This window comes from Mytilus trossulus, chromosome 7 (genome assembly GCF_036588685.1).
Source record: "Mytilus trossulus isolate FHL-02 chromosome 7, PNRI_Mtr1.1.1.hap1, whole genome shotgun sequence".
In the NCBI taxonomy this organism is placed as follows: domain Eukaryota; kingdom Metazoa; phylum Mollusca; class Bivalvia; order Mytilida; family Mytilidae; genus Mytilus; species Mytilus trossulus.
The window spans coordinates 66,301,098-66,324,361 of NC_086379.1; the positions used below are offsets into that span (position 1 = coordinate 66,301,098).

The following is a 23,264-nucleotide window of genomic DNA, read 5'->3' on the forward strand; positions in this document are numbered from 1 at the left end:
CATCAAGACTTCAATGGTACAATGTTATTATGTGACTGTAAGACCTATTTTGTTACTTTCAACAAATTGAATATGTTTTCATTAAACATGATTAACATGAAAGTATTTTTTATTCAGATTCATAACATAATACTACAGTGTAACCTGAGTTTCCGACACACTGCGGGACCAGAATAAAATGTCAGTTTAAGCAGGGCTATTTCAATATAGAGATATTCACTTAATGTCTCAGGTTGATAAGAGTTAAATATTGAAAACTATTCAAAATTTTCTAGGCATAAATTCATTTTGCACTTCATTAAGTTTTTTCTTTAGTACAGTCATTAAGAGGTCATAGCATCAACATTTTCAAAGGAAGGTGCCAAAAAAATGTATTTTAGTCAGAACAGTATTATCACAATTATTTCTTTTTGAACTTTGTAATTGTTTGGCCTGATTTAAAAAACATTAAAAATCTATGGCCAATTTCTACCCTTCGTGAACTCCTTTATTGTCATTTTACAATCTCAATTACATATCATTAGATAACAAACCTACATGTTTTAATGTTTTTCCTAAGACATCTTTTACATCTTTTTTATGCTTTTCTGTCTTATCTGCTTTTTCTTTGTCTGAGATGTTTTTAGATATTGCAGTATCTAAAGCTGATTTGAAATCTTCTACAAACTTGGTTAACGTTGACAAGGATACCTCTAGCTGTAATATATGTATACATTTTATCAAATAAAGCCCATACTTCTATTAATAGAACAAATTCTAATACTGTGGATTCATTATTATTATTCATTGGATACCAATTTTCATGGGTTTCATTGATAGGTAAAGTTAAAACCATGAATTTAAATGTTCAACGAAATACAAATTTTCTGTATGCTTTGATAGCAGAGATTAGCAAAATCACAAAATTAAATATTCACGAAAATGCAAGTTTTTCACAATCCATGAATATTGATACCCACGAAAATAAATGAATCCTCAGTATGACAATCTAAATTCACTTTGTTCTTACAATTGAAACTTTCAATCATCTTAAGATTTTTTCAAAATGTTTTTGCTTTATCAAATCAAACTTGTTCACACTCAAAGTCAAAGTTCCCCTTTGAAGTTCACATTTTTTCTGTTAGAATTAAACTTATTCTTTTATGCCCTTAATCATTTAAACATGGGTAAGCCCTATATTTGTTCACATTCAACGCCTCACTAATGCTTGGTGTAAAAATATTGACAAAAATAATGCCTACCTATGTTATATTGACCAAAGGGCATGACATCATAGAATTGTTTCTTATTCTAAATTACTTTTGTTTAGATATAACTCTAGACCAACCCTGTTTGAAAAATTGTATGCAACATATAAAAATTTTGAGATTTTGAGAACTTACCTCTGGTAAAAAATATGTGGCTATTTCGTCATCTTGTTCTGGTTCTTTGTAAGATAACTGTGTCTTAAAGGCATCGAAAAATTCATGGAGTTGCTTTATGAATATATGGAATCTAAATAGAAACAAATCAAATTGAAAACAGTATCAATATTTAGTATAATACATGTACATGTAGTATATAATCATTCGACTTGTTTAGAATAAGCAGGGTTTCTTATAAATGACTTATCATAATTGATTGTTGCTAATCGTTGTTCAGTGTAAAGCAATAATAAGCTTTGTCATCTACAAATTACAATTGTATGCTATATATTTCATTAGATAACTCATTTTTTAAATATTTTAAAAGCATTTATGGTTGGAATTCAACAAACCATGTGTTGGAAGACACCAAATTTTCTGAATATAAAAATTAAGAAGATGAGGTATGATAACCAGTATATTTATTCATATTGTCATATTTCTCTTGTCATAAAATACAACAAATACAACAGCTACAAATGCGAAGAAGATGTGGTATGATTGCCAATGAGACAACTATCCACAAAAGACCAAAATGACACAAACATTAACAACTATAGGTCACCGTACGGCCTTCAACAATGAGCAAAGCCTATACCGCAGAGTCAGCTATAAAAGGCCCCGATAAGACAATGTAAAACAATTCAAACGAGAAAACTAACGGCCTTATTTATGTAAAAAAATGAACGAAAATCAAATAAATAACACATAAACAAATGACAACCACTGAATTACAGGCTCCTGACTTGGGACAGGCACATACAGTACGGGTAGGGACTTATTTTTATGGATGTCTTAATCCGTCTAGTCGGATATGAATAATCGGACATTTTTATGGTAGGTAGTATGGTCATTAATCAACAAATCCAGGTGTGATTGGCAATATATTTGTCCTTTCATCTTAATCCGTGCTGCTAGAATTACGGTTCACTGATTTCAGAATCAGGTTACCTGTAATTTTAACCTCTCAGTCACTTTATTGATTACATCGTTTTTGACATAAAATATTTTTACAGGTGAAGTACTGGAGAAAACTTTGTTTTAATAAAAATAGCCTTTTTTTTAATTATGGTTTTTATATTTCAACTGCTATTTATTTTCTAATTTGTTCCTCAAAATTATTTTTGTTCTATGTTCTTTGTTGTTTATTTTTTGTTTTTTTGTGTATCTGTTTCTTATTTGTTTGCATAAAATTTCAAACATAAATATTTTTACATGTATTCTATTTCTGGAAGCTTACGGTTATTTTTGTTTTACTCGTAAATCCATTAGTAGAATGCTGTCTCCAGGGTTAGTTTGACGCGGCCACATGCAAAATATTTCTATAATATGTATTTAATTTTCAGTCTGTGTTGGGTCAGATCCGAGATATAAAAAATAATTACAGTGAGCAATACTTGAATATTATTTAGTAGCTTGCTGATTCTTTGTAGTACTAGTTTTTACTTTTTACTGTAAACAATTTTATTTTATTGTCCGAAACTTCAAAGTTGGAGATGTATCAATAAAATGTAACGCAAATAATAACACTAGAAGAAGATATTGATTCTTCATGGACATAAGTTTATTTTAAGATTTCCGTGTTTGTTCATTATGCTTAATTTATATAATTGATCTGCATTTGAGGGTAGGGGGTTAATAGGGTCCGGATCTCGAAATCCCGGGCTTAAAAACACGAAGTCCCAAGGTCCCGAAATTAAAATAAATCAAAATCCCCACATCGCGAAAAAAAGAATTCCCAGATCCCGAAAGTGTTTATCCCGAAATCTCGAACTTAAATTAATTGCGTAATATTAATTTACGCACAATCCATGTAAAAAAGGAAACTTGTATATTATATTTTTAACAGCAATTTGTTAAGAAAAATTTGCCGTGAAAAGATAATTGCATGATAAACATATTAGTGATCAACGGCGTGTGCACGTGGTTGAACTTTAACTTGACTCCACTCACAATATTATTGAATGCTAATAAAAGATGTTGAAGATCGATTTTGACCACTGCACGAGATTCTTATATGGCGGGAAATGTCGTAACAGTAAACTCAGGTGACCTTACTGAACGACCGTGGGAAAATCCATTCATGATTAAATTTGATGTGGAATGATTGACAGTATATTGTGCGTTAGTTTTGAGGCTCTTGATCGATTGACCAGAATAGAAATTTAATCGATTTACATACATGTAAAATCAAAACAAGATTTAGTCTTCTTTAACTATTCTTTGTTTTATTTTTATCAGTCATTTCCCGGATTCCCATTTAAATAATCTACTTTGGAGAACTCCTTTAAACTTCGGACAACATCGATTTAAAAATTCTTACGGACTGCGCGAGCTATAGAATGACTAAAAGTACGACGAAAAAGTAAAGACAGCTGATCGAAGACCAGCTGATCATGAATAGTACGATTAGCCTTCAACCCCATTGGGGTATAAATGTGTATTTATTCAATAAACTATATCGGGTTAAATTTTGATTTTCGTGTATCGATTCGTAAAATATATTTATAATAAAAACACCGGCGATTTTCATAAAAGAGTCGACTGAGACATGAAAATAGAAAGGCAATATCTCGATTGTCTACAATTTTTTGTCAAATAAAAAATAGGAATCGAAATATGATCACGGCGTTATAAATATTGTATTTAAAGAAACCAATTGTTTGACTTTCAAAGAGATTAACGGGAAATATGTCAAAATAGAAAGCACGAGTGACCTGTCTGACTAAATGTTTTACTTGCGAGAAATGATTGACAGGTGTGAATTGATGTAGAGGCTCCGACGGGGAAAGTTGTATCAAAAGGAAAATAACTTTATTCACAATGCCTATACATATTTTATAAATACGATATGTTGGCCTTATACTTAAAATTGTGTTTCTAATAATAACATATAAAGGAACAGGACGTTTATAGGGGGAAATAGTATATAACCATCAATGAAAACTCATATAATTTACGGGATTGATGTCTCAACAATTTGATTTAAACTTCGATTGAAAACAGTCTTGGTTGTTATTAGGCTTATTATTTTGAATTAGATGAAATATTTACGGTTTACAAATACAAATGCAAATACAAAATAGTGTATTGGCACAAAACTATTATAATAATTGGCAACACAATATATTGTTAAAAATCGTCTTTATTTCATTTTCAAATTATAAAAAAAAAATCCCACATTCATGATATTTAATTTCAATTTTAATTCTAAATATTTAATTTTTGATTTAAATTCTTATATTTAATTTTAATTTTAATTCTTTCTCTTTGAATACAAAACAATATTTTACATTTATCTATTCTCCATAAATACAATTATATCTGTACAGGTAAAATTTAATTCTAATCAAGCTGGTACAGATTGATTTACGACCTTCCACTTGGATATTGCACAGCAGGTGTTTATTACTCTGGGACAACTGTCCGACCAGTCTGACATCTAGACGGATTAAGGCTTCCATAAAAATAAGTCCCTACCTGTACTGTACATAAATATTTAATGCATGCATAAATGGCTGATAAACTTGCTGTTCCTTACCTGGTTTTAGTGTATTTAATAATATCATGTCTTTCTTCTCTGGGAAGCTCACCACTCCTTCTAGCAAACAAATCACACAAAATCATGTACTTGGAAAAAGCTAAAATAATAAACAAAAAATAATTATTTTCTTCATATTTAAATTACATAATTTATCATAAACATAGTAAAACAAAAAAAAAGTCAATTTTTATGTGTAATAAATACATTCATTTGAAATATGTTATGATGATGTTGATAGCAGTCATAATTGCACATATTTTATAAAACCCAATCAAAAAACATAACTTAAAGTATATGATAAAGCAGAATGCATTGAGTGTGGAAGTAAAGGTAGAATCTAGGTAGAATCTTTGGTTAGCTTGCTTGTTAAGTGAACAGTGAAGTCATTATTATGTTTGATATACAACCCTCTTTTCTGAGCAGTCTAGTCCTACAGACAGAGAGAATTGGTTATCTGTCAGACTAATCTACTCTTAAAGGAGGGTAGTTTACCTAACCTAATAATGACTTTATTGTTCAGCTGGCAAGCAAGATATCAAAAGATATTACCTTTACCTACACACTCAATGCATTCTGCTGTAATAGCTTTATAAGCATGTCGCTTGAACTGTGGTGGATAGTTGTCTCATTGGCATTCATACAGTTCATACTACACCTCCATATTTTTTAAATGTAAATTTTAGCCTTTTTCACCTGAAAATATAAATTCTTTGAAGGAAACTGGATTTAACATGGTAACAATATCACAAAGTCAAATGGTGTTATTAAAACAGAATTATTTTTACAAATAGCAAATATAAACAAATGCAAAACTTTTATTTTGAAATTCATAAGCCTTTACATTCCCATGTCACTTTCTGTGATAAGAAATTATACTGATTTTATGATTTGTATCTTTGCCTTGTTGTCAAATTGACATATACCTCACAATCTGTTGTCTATGGTCAGACTTACCTATAGCCCCTTCTCTCAATGCCTGTTTCATTACATAACACAACTTAGCAGGATTATGTGACAGAACATCGTCAGGTACCATTGTGTTTCCTCGTTGTCGACATTTAAATAAATCTACGATTCTGTCAGCGCAAGCATGCATGTCCGCTATCAAACTGACAATTTCTATAAATAGAAAACAAAGAATAGAAAATTAAATAATAGTAATCAACCTTTTTGTCTTAAATGGGTTTTTTTTACTCATGGTTTAGACTTGAATATCAGTATATTGGAACATCACTCACTGCAGGGTATGAAATGGATGCACATGATTTCAAATAGAATAACATTTCATGTTACTTTGAGAAGCCAAATGTACAGAAAATTGTGTTACTCTCACCAAACATACTTCAGCTTTCAAGATAAGTGATTGTTAAAATAAACTTCATAATTGAGAAACATTTCTGAATAGAAGTTTAAAAAAATACTTGTAACATTTGTTTTCTTTTGTTTAAACCATAATATATCTTTTCACACAAGGAAATAAACACTTTAAACATGTTAAAACTATCTAACTTTTAGAAATTCTTTAATGTTGTTTTTCTCAATGATTTTATCAAATAACAATTAAGAAACACTTGAAGTTCTGTCCTTTTGAGCTACTTGTGTATGTTTGTGTTTCCATTTATTTGTTTCCATTTATATTGTCCCTCATTTATCTTTCCACAATCTTATATTATCTTCAGTTGGCAAATGTTTTCAAGATATCAATTAACTTACGTTGTTTAAGAGCAGTATTCTTCAAGAAACTTTGACAAATCTGTGTAAAATTTTCCAGTCCTGGTAATTTGCCAACCACTTTGATACAGTCTCTAGTGGTTTCTTCAGATAATCCTTTAGGAAGACATTCTGTATACAAATAATGTAAAACTGTCTCTAAAATATCTTCCTTCAACCCACTCAGGGGAGGTGGTGTACTGGTCCATGCTAAACCAGGGGCTGTCATGCTCAATATTACTGAGTGAACTTTGAACTGTAAGCAAGGGAATAAAATTGGTAGATTTGTAAGTAAAACAGTTAAGATGCAAGAAAGGGTAGACTTTTGATTCAAGTTTTGAAACTCAGACTTAAATCTGATATGATGTTCAGTGTATGAAGTATGTTAATGTGCAAACAAAATCTATAATTTGTTATAAGACCTTGTCATGGATGAAATGCTAGAGTATCCCACAGACAACATTTACAGTAACAAAGGTACAATTTTATAGAGATCCATACATTTATACACAAATTGTAAGTGACTTTCCTGAAACAGTTAAAATATTAACTCCTCACATCTAATCCCAACCTTCCTTATCTGGTAAAACATAGAGAAATTCCAGTTATCGCAAAATTTTGCAGTTGAATAATAATAAGGTTTGTTTTTAAAAAAACTTCTTGATAATAATATTTAGAACATCATATCTCATTTTTTCTTTGAAATATCTAAAGACCACTGGTAATATGAAAAAAATTATAAAAAACATTTTGGAAGATTTCAAGAGAATTGCTTTTTTGGCACATTCTAACTTACAAACTATAAGCCTGATATTTTGCACATTCAAATTTGTAATAACTGTTTGTAAAAATCTTGCGATATATACACTTACTATTTTCCCAGTATCAGCTTTTATTGCTACATCATGGAAGTAACCTTGATCTAATGCTTCAGTATATGTATACTGTTCTAGTACTTCTGGGTCTTCTTCACATATCTAAATTAAGATTATTTCATTGGCAAATGTGGAAAAACAGGATTTTACTAAACTACAGCTCATTGGTTAATGTGGAAAAACAGGATTTTACTAAACTACAGCTCTTTGGTAAATGTGGAAAAACAGGATTTAATAAACTACAGCTCATTGGTTAATGTGGAAAAACAGAATTTTAATAAACTACAGATATTTTTTAACAATGGAGATATAAGTATACAACATGTTCAAAACGGGTTTTCAGTTTATTCAGGGTTTCCATGTAATGTTAAATAAATAAATCATGATGTTTTTTTTTCATTTTCCATTTGTATGTTTTGCAGTACACTGCATAAATACTGGTAAGTTTTATCATCAGTGAAATTATTTTTTTTAATATCCTGTCTGATTTGTGTACATTGTAAACTACTAAAAGATTTCTCACATCAAATCGAGAATTGTGAAAATAGTACAAAATTTAGAGAAATCAATCTTTATGATCACCACAGTTTCAATCAGACATCAAAGGATAATTTGTACACAATCTTGGCCAGTTATAATGAATATCTACCTTCTGACACTGTAGCATACAACATCTTTCACATGTCAATAACATCAAATCATCTGATATCTCAGCCTAAAATATAATAGGTTTTCAATAAATATAAACTTAGCTATGAGTTGTACTGGTTTTCCACAAACAAAAATAATATGACAACTAATACATGATATAATATAATTCCAGAAGATCTCCTGGGATATTTACCTTAAACAATCTCTTGATTGTTCAACATTGTATGGAGAATCCCATTTTAACTTTCATTTACCCACACTATAAGAAATATGCATTTTTTCATTTAGATTACTCATTTGCCCAATATAACCTTCAGCAATAGAAATGGCTAATAAGTTTAATGTAGATTACAATGTAAAGTAATGAAATACCATGTCAGTAGCAGGTAGGATTCTATGACCTGGTTTTTCATCATTTGATACAATCATCTAACAAATGGTTGATATGCGGATTTAACAAGAGATGAACATGAAAGATGTTTTCAGTTACATGACTTGCTTCCTTAAGGAGAAAAAATTGGAGTTTTTCAAGCAAATCTATCATATTTAAAAAAACAAATAATTTAAAATGGTCTACTGCTTCTCCCTTCTCCTTTTTTAATAACTGAACCTGTCACTGAGAAATTTCACATAAAGTCATTAATAAACATCTGTTTTGTTTAGATCAAACTTCAATAGACTTCTTTTCCACCCCTATCCAACTACTAAGACTTAATATGGTAAATCCAGTGATCTATAGTTATTAATTTTTGTGTCATTTGGTGTCTTGTATAGAGTTGTCTCATTGGCGATCATACCACATCTTCTTTTTAATATGATAGATTGATATTGTGTTCCATAAAAAAAAACATTCAAACTTTAAAAGAATAAAAACTTACTTTAAATTCAATGACATGTTCTCTAAAAGTTCCAAAAAACTTAAGTAACACAGATCCATGTCTTCCAGCTGTGAACTATAATGAATAGCAGGCAGTAAAGTTATTGACGCCATGCAGAATAAGCTAAAATTCAGTATAAAATTTCAAAGTTTTAAATGCAGATATGTTTGATATTACATTTTCAATAACAAAATAAACTACCGGTACCTGTATTCAGGGCCTTTGTCCTAACTTGTCCAGAAATTAAAATTATTGTTGATAATATCAATGTGATATCTTATTTTTGAGTAACATTTATTTTGAGCATTTCCTTAATAATAATAAGAAATAACATAAAAACAACTTAAATCTAAAAAGCAAGAGTATACTTAACCTCGTATGAATCAGAACTAAAAAATGGTGCTGAATCTGTTTCATCTACAAGTTTCCATGACACATCTCCACTATCATCCAAGTGGAATTCTGATCTAATAAGTGAAACAATTAAGAGATTAGATTTATTGTCTACAGGCATGTTCATTTTTGTTTGTACAAATGGCGTATAGCTTCATGATGCTATTTAATGGTGCCAACAAGCATACTTTCACAAACAATTTCACTTTAGCCTATTGTGGAATGATTTTAGCGTGTTCCATTGATTAGCATCACATTTTATCATAGGTCATTGCACTTTAGCATGACCATCATGTTTTTGCTAACCCATCACACTTTCGCTTCCTACACATATAAATTCCAAATATCATTACCTTACCATTAGTAACTGACCTAATCACTAAACTTTAACATGTAAGCTATCAATTGCAACAATGCAAAAAATCAAATGTGAATAGAACAGGTCTATGGGATCAGGCTAAATATTCTCCATGGAAATGAGAATGTTTGTACTCATACAACTGCATACCAAATATCCTTGATGGGTCATTAGTTGTTCAGTATTTCAGTACCTTGTATCTGGAAAGTCAGTATTTCTGACTTTCAATATTTGAGTAATAAATACAAGAAGTAGTTTATTCAAAACATAAATAAATCTAGCAAGTGTGTCAAATAAGTTTACTATCTGACTTAACATAAAAAGGGGATGGTTCATCTTCTCAAACATCTTTATATTTATACCTTTTAAGTAGAAAACTAGAAACATGTACGAAAAGGAGATTAATTACTTATCATGATTGTACTCTGAAAACATAAGGGGTCTGGTGATACTCTGATCATCAAAATCTTCATAAAATTGCATATCACTATTTTGAGACACTAAATATGTTAACCTAGCCATGATAACTTTGACCTTGACATATCAATGATGCCAATCATAATGAGTCAACCGTTAGTGACAAGTTTGTCCTGAACTCATCTAATCATCTTCCAGTTTGTTGGTGATCATAAGAAAAAAAAATTGTTTCTATCATGTAGAATTAACAAATACTTTCCAATGAATTACTTCAGAGGGGGGTAAAAGGTGGTGCTTGCACAGAAAAAAACGTGCAATAAGACATAATTTCACGTTGAACGTGTCATAAGACATAATTTCACGTTGAACGTGTCATAAGACATAATTTCATTGAATGTGTCATAAGACATAATTTCACGTTGAACGTGTCATAAGACATAATTTCACGTTGAACGTGTCATAAGACATAATTTCACGTTGAACGTGTCATAAGACATAATTTCACGTTGAACGTGTCATAAGACATAATTTCACGTTGAACGTGTCATAAGACATAATTTCACGTTGAACGTGTCATAAGACATAATTTCACGTTGAACGTGTAATAAGACATAATTTCACGTTGAACGTGTAATAAGACCTAATTTCATGTTGAACGTGTAATTAGACATAATTTCACGTTGAACGTGTAATAAGACATAATTTCACGTTGAACGTGTAATAAGACATAATTTCACATTGAACCTGAAATAATTACAGTCGTGAACGTTGCACTAAAAATAAAGACTTTGATGTGAACCTTTTGTGACTGAGTCACTGTCTTCTTGTATATATAAACTCTCTGTTTTACTTGATATTTCTGATTTAGTATATACATTTATGATATAAATGGTTTACGGCTTTTAAAAAGGTAGGTATTGACAATCCATGATAAGTGTTTGAATTTATTTTTTGTAAATACCAAGCACGCAAAATAAGCATTTGAACATCACTATGCACGTAAAATTAAATAAGCAGAACACGTTGAACAAGGCATCTGTCTTGCACAACTGAACGTCAAATAAAAAAGTAAGAACATGTTGAACGTCAAATAAAAAACAGCACGAATATAACCCTTTACCACTTTATCATATGTATATCATGTATATTGTAAAATATAAGCTGCACAAAATGTTTCAACCTTTGCACCTTGTTTGCTGCAATATCAATATGCAGGCAACCTGATAATCAGTTCATTTAAGTCAATGATGTCATGTTTCAATGCAGCAACATCACATGATCATGTACATCCACACCAATTTATCAATGAAGTTAAAAGCACTTTAAAATCAGTTTATTACCTACTACATTTGAGACTTCCCCCCATTTTGCTATAAACAGGAACATAAAAACTTTACTCCCCCTGGCAGCCCAGGCTTGTAAAATTGCTCTCAAGTATGTAAAAATTATATCTCCCATTTCTATAGGCAGTGTTCCAGCTAGGATTTCAAAAGGGCAGGGTGCCAATCCTGAAAAAGGGCATTTAACGCGCGATATGATAATATGAAAAGGGCATATTTTAATAAGATATTAATCAAACATTGTGTTTATTCGTTGAATCACAGGTTATACAAGAACAACATCATTAGCCCATATAGAACTTTATCTTTCTACTTTTAAGGCTGAAAAACTTGCCAAGCAGCTTGTCACACAAGTTTTTTTATCATTGCTTGGCACAGTTGAACTTTATATGCAGTATGTTTTAATTTGAAAGGTCATCTGTTTCATTCTGTTTCTATAGTCTGCCACATTTTACAAGTTTCACCTTTTACCCCTGCTGTGCTTAATGGCAATACAACACAAAACAGCTATGCTCAGTAAATGCACAATTTTAGGATATATAGCAACAGTGAAAAATTGTATCAAAAATAAAGAATACAGAAAAAGATAAACAAGACACCCTACCAACACTGCTACTAAGACCCTCTTTAACTTTTCCCATAACTCAAAATAAATACCTAAACATATATATTCTTAAGCAAGAAGTATGTAGACATATTTTAGAATATATATGTAAATGTGTTACTCAATGCTAGAAGAAAAATCAGATTGAGTTATCTTTCTTTATTCGGTTGTGCTCCTTCTTTGGAGGATAATAAACAGTACGTAAATATGATGTAAATAGGATCACAATATGGCGGCCGATTTTGTTATTTTCGTATCAAAAATGAAGGCAGTCAATGACAAATACGTCTGAATTTTCTATTTATTTCACAGAAAACAAGTAAAACAATGTCTTCAACGAGTTTATTATGGTTTTCAACTTTCTGTCATTACGTTTCCTCCATGAAACTACGGTAAACATTGCAAATTGTGCCCAAGTTGTTGTATGCACATTTCTTCAAAGATAATTGCCGACTGACCGATTCTATTTGAATGAATTAATGTTGATGATCGTTAATGATCAATCGGATAAACAGATTACATATAACAACAGATTATGTCACCAGTTGTAACCGTTGATTAGCTTGGGGTCGTAAACAAAATGATAAACTTTTCTCATGGTAAAATTTAGTAATTAGTGTATCATATCAATTTTAACATATTAATATACAATCAATCTTCAAAAAAGGCAGGGCGCCCTGTAAACTGTAAAAAGGGCACAGGGTGCCACTTGGGAAAGGGCGGGCGCCGCGCCCTCTGAAAACAGCCTAGCTGGAACACTGACAGAGGCCAACAGAATCTTAACTAAAATATTTCAAAAATTGAGCTCTGGGCCTGTAGATTTAAAAGTTCATCGTGAAGACTGAAGTTCTGTACATTGTGTAACTTATAATAAAATTGAGGAAATGTAAGTGTTTATTTTCTTCCTTGTCATCAATGTAAATTGCCTTTAACTGGTACAAAGGATTGTTGACTTGTTATTTAAATTGCAGGTATGTCCTTTAACTCACGATGTTTGATAGTATATAAACTGAATCATTGTTAAAAATAGTTATTCTGTAATTTCCATGAAGTACCTTACCCTTCAATGCCTGTTGTATCGACTGTTCCTGCCAATGAAACACATTCAACGATCTGAAATATAAATAGAAAATGAGTTATCATTATGTACTTTGTATTCTTATCCTTCCAACCAAAATTACAAGAGCCTCTCTTACCCTCCAAGTTCCAAAATATTTGTCGAACTGATCCGACACACCAAGAGTCGCCATGTTGATGTTTACAAACAGCTCTCTCTAGAGCTTTCCTATTGTACCTTCAGTGTTCAGAGTCTTCCGAAAGCTATGTACTTCCGGAAATATAAAAGTACACTCGACCTTTCCTCAGCACAAACTGATATAATATAATATGAGATTTTATCTCAATATTCACGAGTCTTCATTTTTCTCGATTTATTATTGTTCCCCTCTATTCTTAAACCCACTCTAACATTCATAGTTTTGAGTTGTTGATTCATGATAAAAAAAAATATCATTTACAAGTTTTTATTCTTTTATACCCTACAGTATATTAATTTTCCATGTTTCCTTTATATAATTCAAAATCATTTTGAAAAGTAGTGAACCGACAAGTACCAATGATTTGTATATAAGTAACTATAAAAATCTTTACAAGAACTTATCATAATTATGTTCAGACATAACAAGTGTGGACACAGATCAGTGTTGATCATGAATACTTTCTGCATTTCATTTTGTGCCTGCTTTTGCTCAGGTTAAAGCACGGGGGGGGGGGGGATAATTTCGATATTTTTTTGGTAGGGGTCTTCAATTTTTGCCTCAAAAACGTACCCATTTTAATATAACATCCACTGAAATTCAGTACCTATAGTTATATAAATATTTAAGAAAGAATGACCTATACGTATATACAATATTTAAAATATGACCCATGCTTATATAAGCACTAACTCATCATCACTCATAATTCATAAATATACCAGCTGCCCTTATTTTTTTTATGTATGAATTGACATTCTCAATAGCATATTTATATATGATATGTAGATCATTCCCCAAATCAATACACAGTTATCAAACGTAAAATAATGCATTTTAATATAGGATGTCGTTAAAAAGGAGGGTCATTTTTATATAAAATCTCGCAAAATTATGACCCATATTTTTGGCACATCCCAATATACCCTATAATAGGAAGTTGAACCCCCGTGGGTTAAAGCCCTTAAATTGTGTGAAATGGATTTTGAAAAAAAGCTGTTTCTCTATGATTATTGGTAAGTTTGTATGTTGTTCGTTTGTACGTTGAACAAGTTACATGTTCCATGTTAATGTACACCTTATATATATCCATACATATTGAAAAAGAGGGATCAGTCGACTCAATTCAACAGCGAATGATCTGTGAATTATCAAAGTGAAACATGAGAAATAATTAGTATGGTCTGTGTATAGCGTTCGTTTGATAATAATTTTGTCATGAAAATAAATATTATGGGAATGGGGCCATGCTGTGTCAAAAAGAAAACAACCCGACTAAAGATCAGAAAACAACCCGACTAAAGATAAAAAAACAACAATAGGCCAACCATGGAATCTCAACACAGCGAGAAAATCCCAGATCAACAGGAGGCGGCCTTCAGCTGGTCCATTCGCAAAATTGTGGGCTAGTAAAGATGGGCGTAACACTTAACTCCGAAACATATAAGTGAACTAGAATTTTTTTTAAAACACGTTCAAGACTAACTGACATGTGACGGGGATAAATTTGTTTTGTGAGATCTCAACCATCCCACTTAACTTCAGTGTCACAAACTAAAATTAAACAAAAACAAGAACATACAAGACAAACAAAGGCCAGAAGCACCCGACTTGGCACGGACGCAAAAATGCGGACAAAACAAAATGCGACGGGGTCGAGCATCATCGTTTTGTTAACTCTCAACCCTCTAGCCAATCTAAAATAAAACAAATACACGGTAAAGAAAATTCAGTTTAAAAGTAGTCCGACTCCAATGTCAGAAATAGTAACAGAAGAAAATACGCAATATGACAACGTTACATGCATCAACATAGGGTTTGCAAACTCGTAGTGAAAACCTTTTCGCGTTTTCGCCTTGGTGTTTCCCGTTTCAGATACCTTGTCGTTTTTCCGGGGTTTTTCAAAATTTTAAGATTTCTCTGTATAGAATAATTGGTGAACAACGCGAAATGACCGCAACCGGTCACTAAAGCTTTTGCCTTTTGTCTAATCATAATATCTAAATTTGGATTTTGAACAAATAGTTACTAAAGTTCTTTAATTTGATTTTAATAAGATGCTGTTTACGCTTTGCCATCGAGGAAATAGTTATGAAAACGAAACTCTTGAAATAAAGTAGTAAAACAATCCGTCAAATTAATATACTAGTAAACGTTCATTTTAAATATAAAGTTTATCAGCTGTAAAACAAGGAAAGTACAAGGGTAACTTGTGAAAAGATTAGATTTTGTACGATATTGTGTGTAAATACTAAAACTTCCTTTTATTGAGATGATAAAAAAATAATCAGGGCGTCAGAGATAAACATTAGTGGACCCTGTATCAAATGATTAATAATCACACAACAATCAAGCGTTCTTTAATGAGAGCGTACCTATCTAAAATAAATGAATGAAGGAGGGGAGTTGTACAACAATTTGTCATGCACATGACAGTGGCCGGAGTCTATTGCTATGACTTCTTGTATTATGTAACTTAAACTACATGTTGTTTGTTATGGAGATTGAATAAACACCCATGCGATTGCTGTCTGTTCATAACAGAAATAAACGTTGCTTGAATAGACAAATGTTCTTATATATTTGATTTTACCATGTTGTTGAGACATATATGTTATTAGTTTTTTCTCCAGCTAAATGGCAATCAAATGCAAACAAATTTGTAAATTATTTATTGATTAAATTGAAATGATTTCAATGTTTCTTTGTATCACATATTAAGCAATCATGTGAACATTCTTTCATGCATTTTTTTGTGCTCACAAATATCAACCGCTGAAGTAGCAATAAAGTATTTAAATAACGGTGTTAACAGGTTATTTGCAGTTTTAATCACATATTCAATGATAATGCACAAATAAGGGATTGATTTGTTATCAGAAACAGATAAAGCCAGAAAAGAATGTGCTCGCTACTGTTATCAGTTTATATAGAGTATTATTGTTGTCTTTACTAGATTGTAGGATTTTCAGAAAGTCAGAGGAATGTTTTATTCAAATTAGTGTTAGGAGGTACGTTAATGAGTTAATTCGTATTATTCATGGGATGCTAAGAGGTAAGAAAACAACCATCACTTTAATACTAGAAAAAGGTTTGACAAATTGTCAATAGCTAGTATACCACACCAAAAACCAAACACCACATATCATGTCGGTTCCATGTTGTGTATGTGTTTTCACTGACTAACAATTCCTCGTAGAAATGAGGTAGAATTGATAGGAGTGAAAAGAAAGGAATGTCTCATCTGCGTAGATTGCTTTGACTGGATAATGTGTTGATTGATATAGTATAGAAAAGTCCTTTGTAACAGACTTATTAGTGCTCACTTCACAAGCAACCATTCGCATTACCAAAGGAAAATGAAGAAGCTCTTTATTAAGATTCCATTTGCTTTCAAACCCTTGCATATCTAAGGGAAAATCAGTACATTTCTACATTATATTTGTTTTTAATGATTTTTTTTTAGAGATGCTTGCATGCTGAGTTCTAATGACTGACTTTTTGTAAAAAGTTTTGTAACTTCAAAAATTTAAATTTATTAATGGACAATGTTATTTGATAAAAAAAAAGTGCATAAAGAAACTATGCTACATATCTAGGAAAGATAAAAAAAAAAAAAAAAAAAAAAAAAAAAACAACTAAAGGTATAGTAACCAACAGAGATAACAATCGCATTTATAAGAACAATTAACAGCAGAGGCAGATTTAGGGGGGGTATCCCAGGCGTCCCCCCCCCCCCCCGTCACGTTTGGGGAAAATTTTGGTTGCTTATATAGTGAATCACTGAAGCATTACCAATCAAACGTTAGCTTGGACCTGAACAAGAAATGCAAATCTATTCAAGACACCCTCCTTCCAAAAAACATGACAATTTCACCCTTTTTCATATTCAACAAACACACAAGAGATAGTTATGACACACAAATAAAACAGAAATTAAGTTTGAAACGAAAAATGATGTCGCAAAAGATATAGATATGACATTTGAATCAAGTTCTAGACACTTCTGCTGAAGACTCGGATACTGATTACATATATTCATCAAATTAGCTACATTTGTTTTGCATGATTGAAATACAGAAATGCTCAAGTCTTGTTAAACATTTTCGATGCTCCAATCTGAAGTTTAAAAAAAATATATAAAATTCCTTTTTAAAAAAACAAACAAACCCGCAAACCCTCTCCTTAATCCCCAAGTCATAAAAATATCAAACTATCGGTACAAATATGTAAGTCCACCAAAGTCTTACCAAAAAGAAATGAAAGATACCACAGGGACACTCAAACTCATATGTCATAAATATTCTGTATACCCCAATGCTAAGAAAAATACTAACAGACAAACAACAGCACACAAAACATAATATACTGAGCAACACGAACCCCACCCAAAACTAACGGTGATATAAAGTACTCCGGAAGGGTACGCATACCCTGTTCCGCATGTGGCACCCGTCGGGTTGCTCATGTTAGTACAAACTAGCATTTCAGACTGAGAGTGTCAATAAGATGCCATTACAAACAGGAGGGAATCTGAAGTTTACTGATACTTAGACCAAATACTGGAGTTAATAAGAAAATTATTATGAAATATAGTATGCACGATCCAAGCCTTCACTAGATTTAATTTGAGATTTAACCAAGAATGTATTATCAACCAGGAAACACTGCTTCTATCTCCACTAGCTGAAACTCGATGGACATAACATACTAATTGATACATTGGCTATTGGAACACCCGTAAAAGGCTCTAGGCATAATTGATTTTCAATTCCAAACAACAGTCGGCAAGTCAGTTGCAAAATTTCATTAAAATGAGTACAAAACCGTCAAATAACGTACAATTTGCCTATTTTTTTAAATATTTTTTTTAATAATACAGTTCCTTTACTTTGATAAGACCGTGAACATCGATTTTCAATCTGATACTAGTAACAGGAACTCAGGCCAGTTGCATCTGTTCACGGGCTGTGGTTAAATGTAGAAGAGCATTATCATGTTTTATAGAGTTTATACTTTTTGGAAAAGAATGAAATTACTACTTTGGCAATTCTTAACAATGTTCAAAATGTCGTTATAAGAATGGATTAAAAGCCGAATATTAAATAATTAATTTGATACGAATTGTCAAAATTATCAGTTTATTGTGTGAATTTTAAATTAGAGGTTCGAAAATGTTTCACTGAAACCCAGTCAGTTAAAGGCAGGATACAGCATGCATGAAAAGATACTCAGCTTCAGTGACCCTGCGCGACTCAACGACCATGTATATTCTGATGTCGCCTATAAACCAAGTTTTTTCTTAGAATTTGAATGCATATAAATAAAGTTAGGACGATGGTGTTAATAAATATTATGTACATGGTTTAATCTCAATTGTTTAACACGATTTTCAATATTAACATACAATAGTAACCAATACTATTCAATACATTATGGTAAACTTTTGATCTATATCCAGTGGTTTTTTTTTATAAATCTAACACATTTCTTTTGTAATATCTTTATATGTTTTGCTGACACCAGCATACCATGCAGAACAGGCAAAGTCAAAATGACATTGAATTAAAGCTGTAACTAAAGTCTTTCTTGATTGTTCTGATAAACATTTTGCTTGTCTGTATAGGAACTTCAATCTTGAATTTATCTTTTTAATAATATTATTCAAAACAAATTCTCCAGAAAGAGAATAATTCGCTGGCGGATCTAGAAATTTTCATAAGTGGGGGCCCACTGGCTGCCTAAGAGGGGGCCCGCTCCAGTCACGCTTCATTGATTCCTTATATAAGCAACCAAATTTTTTTTCTAAAAAGAGGGACCCGGCCCCTTGCCCCCCTAAACCCGCCTCTGAATTTATCTATATTAAGGACTAAATATTTCACACAAATTTGCGAGGAAATTGTGTGATTATTAAAAGTGACTCCAAAGTTACGGATTTTAGATAATTTACGTTTTGACCCAAACAGAATAGTTTCTGTTTTCCCCAAATGAAGCGTTTAATTATCAATCAGCCATTTGCTCACAGGTACTTGTTTTCTATCCATGGGAAGATCTACTATCCCTATATATTACGATCGTTATATATAGGGATAGTAGATCTTCCCATGGATAGAAAACAAGTGCCTGTGCATTTGCTGCAAGTTTCAAGTTTCTTACCCAGGTTCTCAGATATAACTTCTGGGTTCTTATGAGAGTATAGTATGGTACAAGTATCATCTGCATATAATAAAATTTGGCAGTTTTTACTATAAAATACTTATAGACATGTCATAAAAATAATATAGGAATAAAAGTGGTCCTAAAATACCCCCTTGTGGTACTCCACATGAATATATCTTAAATCAGATTTAGTACCATTCAGACTAACGTTTTGTTGTCTGTCAGTCACATTAATATGATTCAAACTATTCAGTACTTTTGACACCCATTTTTTTGTAGTTTGTTACACAATATAAGATAGTCGACAGTGTCAAAAAAAAGTAAAATAAAAAAAATACTGAACTCAGAGGAAAATCAATTTGGAAAGTCCATAATCACATGGCAAAATCAAAAAACAAAACGCATCAAAAACGAATGGACAAGAACTGTCATATTCCTGACTTGGTACAGGCATTTTCAAATGTAGAAAATGGTGGATTAAACCTGGTTCTATAGCGCTAACCCTCTCACTTTAATAACAGTCTCATCAAATTCCGCTACATTTACATGATGCGTTTAATAAACAGTCACAATTAATAAAATAGTCAAAATATGGGTACATCAGTCATCATCGTATAACAATTTTAAAAGGAACAATTTAACAGGACACAAAAACATCTACTTTCTACGAACAGATGGATTGATTCGAGTGTCTGACGTCAGAAAAATTATATACGTCAAAGGCTTTTTGTAAATCTAACATTATCCAGAGACATATATACACATATTTATATATGTCTCTGCATTATCATTCCAGTATAAAGTCCCTTAGCAGTTTCATTTTTGATATGATCTAACAAATGAATAATAGGACATGCATGTGTAGAATAAGCAGATCTGAAACCAGATGGTAAATTATAAAGTAGATCATTTTCCACCAGATATTTTTCAAGTTGTGAATATACTGATCTTTCAACAATTTTACGAACTACAATTAAAATACTGACTGGCCGATAATTTCCGACATCCAGTCTACTATTTTTCTTAAATATAGGATACAATCTAGCTGTTTTCATCTCATGCCGACCGTGCGAGGGCTGAAAAGCCAGTCAAGGTCGTTAAACACTTCCATATATACTTCATCTCATCAGGTACTATGCCTGAGGTTATTGACCGGTTAATTATCATACTCGGAGGAATTGGCTTTGCTAAAATACTTGTGAGCCATCTCTTAAAACCCTTGATGGTATTCGTACGAATGTTTGAGTTTTTTTTAGTGTCTATTTACAAGTAATATGGGGACGAAGTCCCCAATTACGGTAGAAAAATAAAAAAAAAAAAAAAAAAATCGGGAAAATTTCCCGAATTTTTCATTGTACTAATGAACTCAAAATCGTTAACTTTTTTTTATGTCATGTTTTGAAATCCCGGACCGGCGCAGAAATCTACAATATACTTCCTTTTCCGGTCTCGTTATGAATCTTTGAGTAAAATATATATTTATCAGTCTAGTATAAAAAGGAGGGAACGAAATACCAATTTTCATTTTTTTAAATAATTCTTTGATATGAAAAAACGTTACCTGATGAAAGCGTTTCTTTGTTTACATTGCATATGACGTCATAATTTAAATAACGTCACAACTAAAATCCCTAACAACAGAACCAAAATCGGAAACGTTACGGTATTTCCGTTTTATTTTTTTAACAAATAAAGTTACAAAAAATAATGCATACAGACTTCGTCCCCATTTACAGGTTATGCCTGCCTCATATTATGGGGACGAAGTCCCCAATAACGGTAGAAAATTCAATAAAAAAAAAATTTGGGAAAATTTCCCGATTTTTCATTGTACTAATGAACTTAAAATCATTCAATTTTTTTTATGTCATGTTTTGAAATCCCGGACCTGCGCAGAAATCTACAATGTACTTCCCTTTTCCGGTTTGGTTGTATGACTCTTTTAAAGTAAAATATATATTTACCAGTCTATTATACATAGAAAGGAAAGCAATACCAATTTCATTTTTAATAATTCCTTGATATGAAAAAACGTCACCTAATGATAGCGTTTCTTTGTTTACATTGCATATGACGTCATAACTTAAGGGCATACGATACAGTTTTGATCCTGTATTTACAAGTTCATGAAAATTTGCATATAGGCTATTTTTTACCTGATTAAATCAAATATGTAAAAAAAAATATACCTTCATGTGCTACTTTTTGAGTAAAATGAGGTCGAAATTTTGTATATTTGCTCAAAATTCAGATTTGTGGCCGTAATTTCTTTTTCGAAAGAAAGACATAACTTTTTTGTTATAAAAGATAAACACATTTTTTTTTTTGTTAAATAATCGGTAATTTCTGTATTTTATAAGAATTTAAAAAAAATATGCAATTTTTTAGGCAGAAATAACTCATATTCATCAAATGTTCATGAATTGAGGAAAAAACATCATTTTTTACTGCATGTTTATCAAAATTAAAAAAAATCCTCTATTTACAGTTTTATAAAATTTGGGTGACATAATCTCCCTGCAAAATGAAACAAAATGCCGTTCTGAAAAATAGGGGTCCATGAACTCGTTTTCAAATTAAATCAGTTTGAATGATAAAAATCAGTCGAAAAATGCATCTTTTCCCGATATGTCACAGTTTGACGTCGCGAAAAATAACAAATTACGTTAGCAACGTCATTACCTTCCCTGTAACTGTATCGTATGCCCTTAAATTACGTCACAGCTAATTCCCTAACAACAGAACCAAAATCGGGAACGTTACGTACGGTATTTCGGTTTCTTTTATCAACATGATTGAATTAAAAAAATGATACATACAGACTTCGTCCCCATTCACAGGTTATGCCTGCCTCATATTAGATTAACTGACTAGGCCCTGACCCTGTTTGAATAAATTACTATTACACAATCTTTGTATATATTGGCCGTTGTCGGTTATGAAATATTACATGTTTCATATGGAATTTATTACAATCGCATATAAGTTCTTCAAGAAGAAGGTACATTCAGTCGTAAAGCGATGAAAGCAGAAAAAGTTAAAAGCCTTGATCCATCTCTAAAGACACAATCAGAACTTACAACAGACATTATATCTACAGCAGACAGAAATTTTATCATTATGTCTCACAATGTGCGACAAAATGCAATATTTTTATTTCTGTAGCAGGAACAATTCTGCCTAAGATCAGGGGCGTAGCTTGGGTCTTATATATAGTGAGGAAAACATTTTTTTGGGGTTTTTTTGAGGGCCTGAAACGCGTTTTCCTGGATTTAAATGTATGATTTGTGATGACAACCTAATGCCATATTGCCATATCGCAACATATCTATATGAGGAAAGTTGATACAACACTGTCTTTTGGGATGAAAAGTACTAAATATTAAATAAATAGTGTATTCGTCTCGAAAGTATACCTCTTATGCATTGTATGGGATTCTCTTTTCACATGTAAATAATATGACAGTGTACTATTTTTTGCAATTTTAATAAGTTAACACCTGTGTACAAGTACATGTAGTTATCAAATTATCATTAATGTTAGAAATGTAATGGTCCAAGGCGACGTTTTTTGGTTTCATCAAATTTTCTCACAATCTTCTCTCTACAAACGGTGATATCTCTATGTATGAAGAGACTAGCCAGTCCAGAAAGTCGGTCTTCGGTCATCGTAGAT

At 31.6% G+C, this 23,264-nt stretch overlaps 1 protein-coding gene across 1 annotated transcript in view; it reads right to left on the bottom strand.

Annotated features, from left to right (window-relative positions):
• Window positions 1-13,482, bottom strand: part of LOC134725615 (uncharacterized) — a 30,040-nt gene extending 16,558 nt beyond the window's left edge. Inside the window, exons 1-11 of the mRNA XM_063589572.1 lie at window positions 13,370-13,482; window positions 13,234-13,286; window positions 9,435-9,528; window positions 9,062-9,136; window positions 8,182-8,247; window positions 7,530-7,634; window positions 6,661-6,913; window positions 5,902-6,066; window positions 4,945-5,044; window positions 1,383-1,494; window positions 538-696 (exon numbers count right to left, since the gene is read on the bottom strand). Of these exons, the coding sequence (XP_063445642.1) occupies window positions 538-696; window positions 1,383-1,494; window positions 4,945-5,044; window positions 5,902-6,066; window positions 6,661-6,913; window positions 7,530-7,634; window positions 8,182-8,247; window positions 9,062-9,136; window positions 9,435-9,528; window positions 13,234-13,286; window positions 13,370-13,423 (1,236 nt within the window). The 5' untranslated portion in view covers window positions 13,424-13,482. The remainder of the gene's footprint in view (window positions 1-537; window positions 697-1,382; window positions 1,495-4,944; window positions 5,045-5,901; window positions 6,067-6,660; window positions 6,914-7,529; window positions 7,635-8,181; window positions 8,248-9,061; window positions 9,137-9,434; window positions 9,529-13,233; window positions 13,287-13,369) is intronic.
• Window positions 13,483-23,264: the final 9,782 nt, after the last annotated feature.